At 41.1% G+C, this 13,851-nt stretch overlaps 1 protein-coding gene across 1 annotated transcript in view; it reads right to left on the bottom strand.

Moving 5' to 3' along the window:
* KIF1B (kinesin family member 1B) overlaps positions 1-13,851 on the bottom strand; it is a 137,286-nt gene that overhangs the window by 97,395 nt on the left and 26,040 nt on the right. The window contains exons 3-4 of the mRNA XM_081816819.1: positions 1,582-1,658; positions 657-836 (exon numbers count right to left, since the gene is read on the bottom strand). Of these exons, the coding sequence (XP_081672945.1) occupies positions 657-836; positions 1,582-1,658 (257 nt within the window). The remainder of the gene's footprint in view (positions 1-656; positions 837-1,581; positions 1,659-13,851) is intronic.

The following is a 13,851-nucleotide window of genomic DNA, read 5'->3' as shown; positions in this document are numbered from 1 at the left end:
GTCTGCCTTCGGCTCAGGTCATGATCCCAGGGTCCAGGGATTGAGCCCCGCATCGGGTTCCCTGCTCAGTGGGAAGGCTGCTTCTCCCTCTCCCACTCCCCACTGCTTGTGTTCCCTCTCCCACTGTCTCTGTCAAATAAATAAAATCTTAAAAAAAAAAAAAAAAAAGAATTCTCAGACTGTTCAAGCTTAACGTGATAGTATTAAATTATTAAGATAAAAGGAAAATATCTCTGATAAGGCAACCAAAAAACTAAAAAATAATCACACGCTTAAAAGATGAACTATATATGGGACATGGGAAAAAAAATTTGACCAACAACACCGATCAGGCGTCCCCAGGATTCAGAACAAAGCCTGCTATATACTACCATTTTTTTTTAAGAAGCTGGTAACACTGTTCAAAAGATAAAATACCCAGACAAGGGTATACAGCAAAACCTTTACAGAATGCCAACTTCCCCACCTTTAAAGACAGACATGTATACACGTCATACTATTAGCTCCTTTGAGGGAAAGGAACAAGTGATTTGTTTTTGTGCCTTGCATATGATAGTCCCTGAATAAATCTTTGCTAAATAAAAATAACTGTTACAGCAATCAAAGACTAAGAGTAATATTAAACAGAGGTCTTTTGTTGTTTTTTGTTTTCTTACCTGTGGAATGATGCCAGCCTGGCTTTCTTCTTGTTTACCCATCATTGTATAAGATTTCCCAGCACCAGTCTGCCCATAGGCAAAAATACAGACATTATATCCCTCAAAGGCATGTAAGAGCATTTCCTTTCCAATGTCATTGTACACACGGTTTTGAGATGCAAAACAGGGATCTTCAGGCTGTAAAATTAAAAGAAGAAATAAATGACATTTTATTCGTATACTTTCCTACGCTTATTTGATTACTGCTATAATAACTTCAAGTGTTTGGAATCTCAACAGTCAATTATTAAAATATATTATAAAATTTTTAAGTCCCTCCTACACATAGCTTATTTTTCTCTTATTAAACACACACACACAGTCATCCAGCTCAGCCATACATAAAAATAGCTACATGAACACTTGATTACATGTCACTTTCCATAACCTTAAAAGTATCACTCTTCCATTCACAGAAATGTGCAAGAAAATTTTCTTAAATGGAAAATGGTACTAAAAGCTCAGAGGTCAAGTCCACATATAAAAATACTTCCCTGTACTCACTCCAGGTAGTATAGCTATTTCTCAGTAAACCTAGCTTTCAGTGACAAATGTTGTCCAACCCCCTTCACAGGCCCTTTTGTTGGCCATCAGGCTCTGTCAGTAGTTTAAACCTCTCCTACTCCAGCACAAAACAGAAAAAAAAACCCAAAAAACTAAAAACATGTAATGAAGAGAAGCAAATGCAAACTGTAGTTCAGGAACAATCCCTAGAAGCCAACAAGATTTGGGGTCCTCTACTAAGCAGGATACTGCAAAGGGCCTTGCTCTCTCCATTTTCCTAGGTGTTGGTCATCTCTGTACTCCATCTGGACCTTCAAGCTCTTTCAAAACTGTTCACAACCTGCATTGTTCTATTATACTGCACCATAAGTATACTCACCGAGGTGTGAGACCAGTAGGAGTAGTCGAAACTAAAGGACTTTGGAGCTTCCTTTGGGTTCTTTGGGTTAATAATACCTAGAGAATAAAAATGATTTGATTTTATAAGTCACTCGGTTACATGTTCTTTAGTTCAACATGATGTTATGTTGTAAGTTCAAAACATCCAAATCAGTAAATTCATACCACTGAATCTGAAGAAGGTAATCGAAAAATAAAAATAATCACACTTTTAAAAGGCAGGATCTGTATATAAAACTTAAAAGAATCAGACCATCAGTATTCACTGGGTACCACTAGGATTCAGAACACAGTTTGGTACATAGCAGGTGCTCAGTAAATATTTTATGGCTGAACCATACGTAAATAAGCAGCCAAAAGTCAGAAACAGGCCACACATAACTATTTGCATAAATATTTCAATACATTAGAAATAAAAATTAGAAAATTACTGAATACAACTACTACCTGAAATAAACCCTTTTTAAATATCTTATTATCTACTTTAGAAAAGCATTTTTTTTTTAAAGATTTTATTTATTTATTTGACAGAGAGAGAGACAGCAAGAGAGGGAACACAAGCAGGGGGAGTGGGAGAGGGAGAAGCAGGCCTCCCGCCGAGCAGGAAGCCCGATGTGGGACTCGATCCCAGGACCCTGGGATCATGACCTGAGCCGAAGGCAAACGCCTAACGACTGAGCCACCCAGGCACCCAGAAAAGCATTTGATAATTAAGTATTCATCGGAAAGACAGTCTTATTTCTGAAATCCACATTTGATAATAACATGTTATATATATGTATACACGTACATAAGTGTATTATGCATGTACACAGTGGAATCACAGACCACAAATCATCTGCAGAGTGTTGTAGGCAACAAAATTACTTTTTCTTTAAAGATTTTATTTATTTAGGGCGCCTGGGTGACTCAGTTGGTTAAGCGACTGCCTTCGGCTCAGGTCATGATCCTGGAGTCCCTGGATCGAGTCCCGCATCAGGCTCCCTGCTCAGCGGGGAGTCTGCTTCTCCCTCTGACCCTCCCCACTCTCATGTGCTCTCTCTCATTCTCTCTCTCTCAAATAAATAAATAAAACCTTAAAAAAAAAAAAGATTTTATTTATTTATTTGAGAGAGAAAGCACACACGAGTTCGAGGAGGGGGGAGGGGCAGAGGAAGAGGGAGACGCAGACTCCTCCCTGAGCAGGGAGTCTGACTTGGGCTCAATCCCAGGACCCTGAGATCATGACCTGAGCCAAAGTCAGACGCTCAACCAAATGAGCCACCCAGGCGCCCCTAGACAGCAAAATTACTTTTTTTTTTTTTAAGATTTTTATTTATTTATTGAGAGAGATAGTGACAGAGAGCATGAGATGGGGAGAGTCAGAAGGAGAAGCAGACTCCCCGCTGAGCAGGGAGCCCGATGTGGGACTCGATCCCGGGACTCGAGGATCATGACCTGAGCCGAAGGCAGTCGCTTAAACAACTGAGCCACCCAGGCGCCCCAAAATTACTCTTTGACTGAAAAGCATGAAGCCTTACTGTTCCTACTGAAAGTATTTCTTGTGTGATTAATCCAATCACACTATACTTCAGGGACTGTCTGAACACTGAGGCTTGGCCTCTCTTCCTTTCTCATACACACAAAGCTTTAGTGCCTCATATTTCACATGGAATAGAATCTTTATAACATGTAGTCATGAAATCTCCTCAAAGACCAGACATCTCAACCAATCCACTTCTCTAAGGCACGGCCACATCCCAGGCTATCAGTGAGATCAGGATTAAAAAATAAATCTGTCCAGGGCAGCTGCTGCTCAGGACACAAATAGCAACAGTTGCTATGGTGCTTAGTTCTCTCTCTTGCTGGATTCCAGCGGGTATGGCCACACACTTACGTTCAAATCTCAACTGCTGACAGAGTATGAATAAGGCTTGCACTGCACATAATCATGTGACAAGGAGATGTGGTTCTAGAAAGAACATCTCCCCACACACAAACGGCAACCTAAGCAATGAAGTGTGCTTCTAACCAAAAGGCACTAGGGACAAGATTTAAATAATAGCCAACATTTGTGGAGCACTATAAGCACTATAAATAAGCACTGAGCTCTAAGAACTTCCTGTGTACTGATCCTCCCTACCACTAAGGCAGACAGAGGTTTTATTACTGCCATTGTATAGACAAGAGATACCATCACAAAGAGGTTAAGTAACTTAAACCAAGGCTACAGAGCTAGCCAGTGGCAATCCAGGATGTGGACTTGGACAGTTTAACTCCAGAGTCCCCACTCTTAGCCAAGACACCCATCATCTATAGGCTTACTCTCTACCTATATGCAGGTAGAGAATATGTATGTATACCTATATGTATGTAGCGACTGCCAAGGCAAACACAGTAAGGCATTTTTATGCATATGCATACGTATGTGTGCATGTACGTATGACCAGCCCCCTAAAATTACAGCCCAGGCATTGTTTAAAACTCTCCTTACCCATTTAAAACTAAGAACTATGAGGACTACAATTCCTAAAAGATGAAAGACTACACACAAACTCTACCAAGCAAATGGAAATTAGTGTCATGCTACATGCACCAGATTCAGGTTTCAGTGGCTCAGCGATAAAAAGACAATGACAAGACATCAGATATGACCCCTAAAGTAGTCTTCACTACTCAAAAACTAGTTAATATAAACATTTCTAACCTCTAGGAAATTTGCTGTCATAAAACTTTAAAGCCATACTTCACTCACTCTTTTTTCTTTTTTTTAAAAGATTTTATTTATTTATTTGACAGAGACAGACAGCGAAAGAGGGAACACAAGCAGAGGGAGTGGGAGAGGGAGAAGCAGGCTTCCAGCAGAGCAGGGAGTCCCGATGCAGGGCTCAATCCCGGGACCCTGGGATCATGACGTGAGTCGAAGGCAGACGCTTAACGACTGAGCCACTCAGGCGCCCCCTTCACTCACTCTTTTAGCTACTCACTGGTGGTACCAATTTTGCCAAGAACAACTTAAGAAAGGCTAGTTTTCAGATCCCACCTCTTTGTTCTCTTTTTCCTAGTACTAAGAAGCAGAAACACTACACCAGCGAGCAATTTTCTTGATTCACAGGAAATCCTTTTCCTCTTCCTCAAGATTCCCTCCTTCCAGATCTTTGCAACTTCTGAATCTAATCGTCTCCTAACTTACAGATCTGAAACCAAGCTGCCTTTTAAGTAACTGCCTGTATGTACACAAAACCCTTTTTTATTTTAACATAAATAAGTAAATCAAAATATAATTCTGAAGAGCTATTTTCGTAATAGTTATGTCAAACAAGATGAAACTTACCCACAATATTTAAAAGATTTTAATTCCTAAATGAAAGATATTTACAGAAAACACCTTAGAACAATGTAAAACTCAATACCGTTGTTACCTGTTTGAGGGGGTAGTGTAAGCCCCAAAAAGCAGGGATAATTTCTATATGTTAGCTGAGGACTATTTAATAGGATAGTTTGTTTTATATAATTCTTTATATTTATATATGCATTGTACTATCTTGAATATATGAAAAGTTTACTAATAAAACATTTTGAAACTTCCCAACTCTGCAAACGAAAACAGTTATAAAAATAAAATATCAATAACAGCCCTTCACCTCATCAGAAGCCCATGAACTCCGCCATTATTTCCAAGGACAACGAACTAATGTTTTCTAATGTGCCAAAGGTTTTCTCTTTCTGAATTAGTAACAGTTGAGATCTAACTTACTTCCTTTAACCCAACTAAGAAACAGGATGTTTCCAACTATGAATAAAAGGGGGGAGAGGGACACAGTACTTGTAATGGAAAGGGCATGGGATTTGGATCAGAAGACCATTTAGAATATGTTAATATTCTAAACATATGATGAACACTTAATAAATATATTTAGGATTTTTTGTCACCTTGGGTATCGCTGCACTTTGAGTCCTCTCTAAAACTGAGATAATACCTAGTTCACAGGATTAAATGAGTAAAGCACTACACAAATGCTAATTTTCAAAAATAGGTATTTTATCTTGTTTTTAACTCTCTCAGTGTTTTGGTGGATATGTTAACCCTATTCCATGGTCCTTAAACCAAAGTGAGGAAAGTTCATCCACTAACTGATAAAATAAGAATTCTATTTCATGGCAAGAATCAAAGTACTACAATGGGGTCCTACAGCTGTGTCACATCTCTGATGTTCCACCACATTATAAATCCCTTCAGTATATGGACCATGTCTTGTGGATCCTCTACAATGCCCTAAACCAAATAGGCACTCAGATGCATGTCCTTCTTTTGTCATGCACAATTTTAATTTCATTAAATCCTATACCATTTTCAGCATAAAAAGAAAAATAAAAACAGTGCATACCTATGCAATATACACATAAAATATCAGTTCATCAACTTTCACAGAAAGAATATGGAGAGAATAACCACAAGATTAGGCAATATTTAATACAACGGTTCTCTGTATCAAAGTCAACTGAGCTAAGAAAGCACATAAGAATGAAATAATAGTAATTAATGAATATCTTCAACATAAAAACTATTTTCACCAACATAAAAGCTGTTATAAACGCAGCATGCCTCCCAGGGCCACGTGTCATCAGTGTGCAGGCTTTGTTTACGATAAATCACCACTTTTTCCAACGAATGGACTCCAGGCATATTTTGAGGACTGGAGTCAGAACATAACTCTATTTTAAGTGCTGTACCCCTCATATTGCTTTATTTCCTATAAAATCACCTTTCATGCCACTTTTCAAGGCCCCTTTTAAGCAATTTCCACACGTGAGGCTTCCCCTCCTATTGAGACTTCTCTGGACACACAGTATACTCCAGACCTGGACCCATCTCCACAAGTAACTTTTCACAGATGATCTTAAGAGTCATCTCTAACTTTCTTTTCTCACACCCCACATATGATCTATCCTGTCAGCTCTACTTTCAAAATGAATCTATAATCCCATGGCTTCTCACCACCACCTTCATTTCCATCCTAGTCCAAGCCACCACCTCTCTCACCTGGAAGACGACAGTAACTCCTTACTGGGCTCCCGGCTTCCCCCTGGGCCCCTGGAGAGTCTTATCTCCACACTGCAAACACTGGTCCTTTTCTCACACTAACCCAGATCATATCCACGTCATGCCTCTGATGAACATTCCAATAGCTTCCTAACATACACTGAAGAAAACTCTACTCCCTCTCTGACCTACTGCCCAGTTACTGGAGTGATTCACCCCCTACTCCAGCCCCGCTGCCCTTCTCATTGAAGATATACACTCTCATTTCGGGGCCTTTGTACTTTGGCCCTACCAGGAATGCTACTCTCTCAGGTATCTGAACAGCCCCCTCCCTACCTTCATACAGGTCTCTGCTCAAACATCACCATATCAGATGGTCCTTTTCTGACCATCCTACTTGAACAGCATGCCTTCACTCTCCACCTGCTTACCCTGCTTTGTCTTCACTGCACTCCTGACTACCTGACTTGTCCTGTGAGTCACTGGAATATAGGTTCCATGACACAAGAAATTCTGTTTCATCTACTGCTGTATCCCAGCTCCAAGGAGAGCTCGTGCCACATAGTAAATACTCAATATATACCCAAAGCACCAATGACTATGTTAGTTTTATCTTTCCTTACAGATTGTTACTTCTTTGTAGCTGGAAACCATGACTTCTCTTTCTGCATCACTCAGTGTTGACTTCATAAGTAGGTGATGCTTATTTGTGAACTGGTACAGAGCTCTCCCAACACAACTTGCTTCCTGAGTCTTTTCTCCCTGAGCAGCCAACTTACGCAACTTCTGGCAAGAAAGTTCATCTCTGGGAGAGGAGGAATCTAAATTTCTATTTCAGGAGTAGAAATACAACTTCTAGGAAACAGCAGGAATGGGTAAACAGGGGACAGAAGGAAAGATGACCAGGTTTCAAATAGGAAGATGTGCTGATGGGGGTCACCAGGAAAGACAAGGGTAAAGGAAAATATAATGGGAAGCAGACAGTGGGGTAGGTATTGGAAATCCCCCTTCCTCCTCAGGTCTTTAGAGCTGTCTCTTATAGTATGCATTTCACAGGAAATATGGAATCTCAGATCAGAAGACGTACCTTACCACCCAAATTTATTGCTGTAAAATTTTCTCCAGTGTTCTAGATATGACAAGCTTGACCTGCATAAGGATTCTTGTGTGGGTGTGAAACAAATTCTTGTCCTCACACTCAAGACACACACCCAAGAGGCAGTGCCATATGATAAACACCAACAGACATAAACAAATGCTAACATTCTCAGCATTCATCTTCCCAAGCAGTTCCTCTGAAACACACATTCAGTTAGAAGGGTGAGGTGCAGGGACTCAATAAGCACTGGATGAGTCACTGCTGAATACACTGTACCCAGGATGGTGCAAAGATCTTCAACAAAAACACTTTGTTAGATGGCATCCAACCGAACAAGTCCATTTTCCTGGCCTTTCTGCCTGTCTTCCAACAGTCCCTGCCCCTTTGCCTTCTGTACTTGTACTCATTGTGCTCAGTTTTCCAAGTCTCCCAAGTTGGAAATAGTGCTAGCTTCCATGCTAACATTCATCTTTCTCAAAAAAAGCGTAACTGGGGCACCTGGGTGGCTCAGTTGGTTAAGCGTCCAACTCTTGATTTTGGCTCAGGTCATGATCTCATTGTCGTGAGATCAAGCCCCACGTTGGGCTCCGTACTGGGCATGGAGTCTGCTTAAGATTCTCTCTCCCTCTGCCCACCCCCCCCCCCACCAAAAAAGCAGCAGCAGCACTATTGCAAAATATCCCAAGATCCTATTTTAAGAAAGGAAAAGTTAAACACCCTTTCATTCATTGGGCACATTTATTAAGCACAAATTATGTGCCAGACAATGTGCTGGAGATACAATGGCAAGCAAACAAGTTATTTCTGCCCTTCTAGAGCTAATAGCCAATGGAGGAGACAGACATATAATCACACGAAATAAATAAACACTTTCAAATTATGATAAGAGCCATTCTAGATTAAGCATGGAGTCCTAGAAGAACACAGAAACAGGTATGTATAAAAAGAAACTTTTAAGAGAGATGATTTTTGAGTCAGTAAACTCTGATTTGATAAAACAGAAAAGGCTGGGCTGAGGATAAATAGGAGACAGCTAGGGAAAGTGGAGAGATAACCACAGCTAACACTTATTAAATGCTTACTATGTTCCAAGCACTGTGCTAAAGCATTACATGTATTCACTCACTTAGTCCTTATAATAACCTTATGAGGTAGGTAACTATTATCACCTCCATTTTACATCTGAGGCACCAAAGAAGGCACCTGCCCAAGGCCAGAGGCTGGACTAAACTTTGGAAGATGTGGCTCCCAAGGCTCCAAACCACTGGGCAGTATGCTTCCCAAGAAAGGAAGGAAGCCCTTGGGCAAAAAGACACATGTGAAATCCAGATACTGGTTTGGCAGCTGTGGCTCAAGTACAAGAAACAACAAAGAATTAGAAAAGCACTAAAATCTCAGGGCCAAATCACCGATGGACCTCAAGGAGTTGGTGAAGCCACTGGAATGACTTGATTACATTTATAGACTACAGTATGGAGAGTGGACTGGAGGAAGGCATGAGTGGAAGTGTAGAGACCAATTACACAGAACACAGCAGCCACTGCAGAATGTTTGGGAAATTTTGCTTGCCATTTATAGAATGACTCCCATGAGAACTGTACTTGGCATCAGAAACCCATGAGTTCCACTACGTAGCATTTGTGGGGGCAGGGAGAGAGAAAGGTCCATTCCTGTAACAAAAACATTGTGTCTCTTGATCCAAAACTGAATTTTGTCTTACAGTATGACTCAATATTCAGTGATCAAATACAAGTTGACCTAGGAATAGAAAATATTTTTAGAAGACATTTTCAAGGATTTTAGCAATGAAGGAAACAGAATACTATAGCGGCTTTAATCTAACCACCCCACCCCAAGTATCCAGTATTATCCTAGCATCTATCTATAACTTTGACATATAACAAACTCTTTAAGCCTCAATTTTCTTATCTGTAAAATGGGTACAATAATATTATTACCTAACTTTATAAAATTGTTGTGGGGATTAATGACTAGTCCATGTCAAGAATTCTAATACAAAGCAAATGTTCAAAATATTCTTTCATTTAACAAATATTTGAGTGCCTACCATTGCCCCAGACCTGAAGTATCTACTGAAAACTGGTCTCTTACCTTCAAGGAGCTTATATTCTAATCTGGAATCAGATAATTACCTAATGTAGACAGTATCATTCGGGGAAGACAGAGTTAGGCAATATAAGATGACAGTGGGGTAGCAGTGGTGGCTTTATTTTTAAGATTTTATTTATTTATTTGAGAGACAGCGAGAGAGGGAACACAAGCAGGGGGAGTGGGAGAGAGACAAGCAGGCTTCCCGCTGAGCAGGGAGCCCGATGTGGGGCTCGATCCCAGGACCCTGGGACCATGACCTGAGTCGAAGGCAGACTCTTAACAACTGAGCCACCCAGGCACCCCGGCAGCGGTGGCTTTTAAAAGTGAACAGACTGGGATGCCTGGGTGGCTCAGTCGTTAGGCGTCTGCCTTCGGCTCAGGTCATGGTCCCAGGGTCCTGGGATCGAGCCCCACATCGGGCTCCCTGCTCCACGGGAAGTTTGCTCCTCCCTCTCCCACTCCCCCTGCATGTGTTCCCTCTCTCGCTGTGTCTCTCTCTGTCAAATAAATAAATAAAATCTTTAAAAAAAAAAAAAAGTGAACAGACTGCCACCTCTGGGGCACCTGGGCAGTGTAGTCGGTTAAGCATCCGACTCTTGGTTTGGGCTCAGGTCATGTACTGAGGGTCGTGAGACTGAGCCCCGCTTAAGGCTCCGCACTCAGTTTGGAGTCTGCTTCAGACTCTCTCTCCCCCTCTGTCCCTCCCCTACCTAAAATAAATAAATAAATAAAATTTTTTTTTTTTTTTTTAAAGGTGGGCAGACTCTCACCTCTGAAAAGGTAATATTTGAGCAGGGACCTTAGTAACATTTAAAGAAAAGCAAGACCACCACTGTAGCCAGAAACAAAATAAATAATGATGAGATGTAGGGTGCCTGGGTGGCTCAGCCAGTTAAGCATCTGCCTTCAGCTCAGGTCATGATCCCAGGGTCCCAGGATCGAGTCCCACATTGGGCTCCCTGCTCAGCAGGGTGTCTGCTTCTCCCTCTGCCCCTCATCCTTCTCTCATGCTCTAATAAATAAATAAAATCTTAAAAAAAAAAAATGATGAGATGTCTAATCAGATAGCCAGCCAGAGGCCAAATTCTGTGGGGCCCTGTGACCAAGGTGAGGACTTTTAGTTTTATTCTAAAAGTGACAGGAAGTAAACAAAAGATTTGAAGCACAGAGGTGACATAATCTGATTTACATTTCCAAACAGGACTCCAGCTACTGTATAGGAACAAAGGCAGAAGCAGAAAGACAAAAGCTACTGCAGCACTGACTCAGGCTAGAGTAGAAACAGTAAAAAGTTAACTGGATTCAGGACACACTGTGAAGGCAGAAGGGACAGGCCTTACTGATGGACTGCAGGCAGCCTATAAGAAAGAGAGAGATGGCCAGAATGACTCCAATATTTGGTCTGAGAAACTAAAAAGAATGGGTGCTAATGAAGGAAGGGCCACTTAGGTGCACAGGGAGGAGAAAACAACAGTTCTATTAAGGACATGTTAAGTTTAAGATACTTCTCAGGCTTTCAAGTAGGATTAGGTTAGCAGCTGGGTGGACAATTCTAGAGATCTACAGAGAGGTCAGTCCAGGTTGGAGAAATGAATTTGGGAGTCATTGTCATCTCATGACCCTTACAGCCTTGAGCATGAATGAAATCACCTAGGGAGTCTGTCTTCTCTGGAGACAGAAGAGAGATCAAAGAAAAGAGACAAAATCCTGTGCACTTTCAACCTAGGAGGTGAGGACGAACAGAGGGAGAATGGCCTGTGAGGGAGGAAGGCAAGCGGGAGAGGACAGGGACCCGAGAGCCAAGAGAGGAGATGGAAATGTTTCATGGAGGAAGTCAAGCTATGCTACCTATTATTATGACAATGCTGATTACCACAAGCTTCTCTGGCCCTCCTGGAGGAATGAGTCTTTGTTCTGGGTATCTCCTGACTTCCCAATGAACAACTTCGTTCTGCTCCTCCTCACCTCTGTGCCTTGGTTCCCATCACCATCCAGATCTCATCTGGCTTCAAGGCTGTTTTCTTAAGTCCCCTTCACAAATCAGAAAGGCAGCTTCAGCACTGAAGGTCTGACTAGATCTTTCCCCAGTCCACAGGGAAGAGGATCTTGCGCTTCTCTCTCCCTATGCCCTACACTCCTTTCCCCCTTTGTCTTTTTTTTTTTTAAGATTTTATTTATTTATTTTGAGAGAGAGAGAATGAGAGACAGAGAGTATGAGAGGGAGGAGGGTCAGAGGGAGAAGCAGACTCCCTGCCAAGCAGGGAGCTCGATGCGGGACTCGATCCCGGGACTCCAGGATCATGACCTGAGCCGAAGGCAGTCGCTTAACCAACTGAGCCACCCAGGCGCCCCCCACTTTGTCTTCAAACATTTTATTCCTCATGCTACAGATGACACTCATTACCTTCAGAGACCTGGAGAAGAGTGAAGAACAGGACAGCTTCTTTCATGTGAAGGCTTACCTGAAGACACTTATCCAAGACAAATGGAAATGCTTTTAAAATGATTATCACAAAATGTTCTATAGTTGTTAGTTTATTGATGAACCATAAGACCGTCTTCTCTTTCTTAGAGACTCTTCCAGTCAAAATTGGCCTTGCAAAGTCTGTTAAGTGCCCCAAGTTTTCCCCCTTTTTCTTTGTCTTCTTCCCAACTTTGTTACTTCAGCATAAAGATGCAGAAATAATGTTTTAATTACTAAGCCCTAGAAAACAAGGCAGTCAAAACAAGATTTGTACTTAAAAACCTTTTTATTCTCCAGAATGAATTTGTTTATCTAATTTCTCAAAGTCTCTATATAGCAATTATACTGCTGTTGGGAAACTATGAAAGATTTTGCCCACAACTACAATTAACTTATCATTGTGCAACACTGTAACTTTGTATTAACTTTTCTAACAGCAATGTTTGGGGCTTGTTAAAAATCCCAGTGACAGGGGCGCCTGGGTGGCTCAGATGGTTACGCGTCTGCCTTCGGCTCAGGTCATGATCCCAGCATCCTGGGATCGAGTCCTGCATCGGGCTCCCTGCTCCTTGGGAGCCTGCTTCTCCCTCTGCCTCTCTCTCTCTCTCTCTCTGTCTCTCATGAATAAATAAAATCTTAAAAAAAAAAAAAAATCCCACTGACATCTTCAGTACAAACTTCCTCTTCCAAAAGCTTCTATACACAAATTTTTTAAAAAATTGTACACAATAAAGCCATTTTGTACACCTATTCCAAAACCATTAAACCAAAACCCATAACATATTTCTCAGGATAACATATTTCTGGAAACATATTAAAATGATATAAAAGCATATTGCCATAAAGTATAATTGAGCAGAAGAACTATAATCATAAAGTTCCTTCATCACTTAAAATAACAAACTTAGATTCCAAATCCTATAAACAATATAAATGTACTATATGTGTTCACTATATACTCAATCCCAGAGTATTAAAAATTAATATACAGTGGGGGGGGGAAAAAAACCCTACCAACTCCGTAATGTCACAATGTCATCAACTGGGTATAAAATAAATATGCTAGCTATAATAAACATTTTGTTTTAAAGATTTTACTTTTTTTACGTAATCTCTACACCCAACATGGGGCTTGAACTCACAACCCCAAGATCAAGAGTTGTATGTACACTCTACCAACTGAGCCAGCCAGGCATCCCAAGCTCTAATAAACACAGAACAACTATCCCTAAGCAAATGTTGAATGACTGGAAGGGAGATGCTCTGGAAGGCCCAGCTCTTGCTCAGTCCGAGTGGCACAAAGATGGTAGAACTAGGAATAGTGTCCTTGTTATTCATAATTACCCTGCATCAAGAAGGGTCATCAAAATAAATTTTAACCTAACAGTTAAGCTCAAATTACACACAGACAGTACTTATACACAGAATAGTAAATCCTACTAGTTTGAGAGGCAAGACGTACTGCACAGAGCTTAAGAGAGGGGTTCTGGAGCCAGGTGGCACAAGTTCATTTTCTAGGTCTCCCAATGCCTAGACCTGTGACCCCAGACAA

The sequence above is a fragment of the Leptonychotes weddellii genome, chromosome 4, assembly GCF_054177405.1.
Source record: "Leptonychotes weddellii isolate Sample4059 chromosome 4, ASM5417740v2, whole genome shotgun sequence".
Lineage (NCBI taxonomy): Eukaryota > Metazoa > Chordata > Mammalia > Carnivora > Phocidae > Leptonychotes > Leptonychotes weddellii.
Note: the sequence above shows the minus strand (reverse complement) of the source record. Positions and strands in the feature narration are given on the sequence as shown.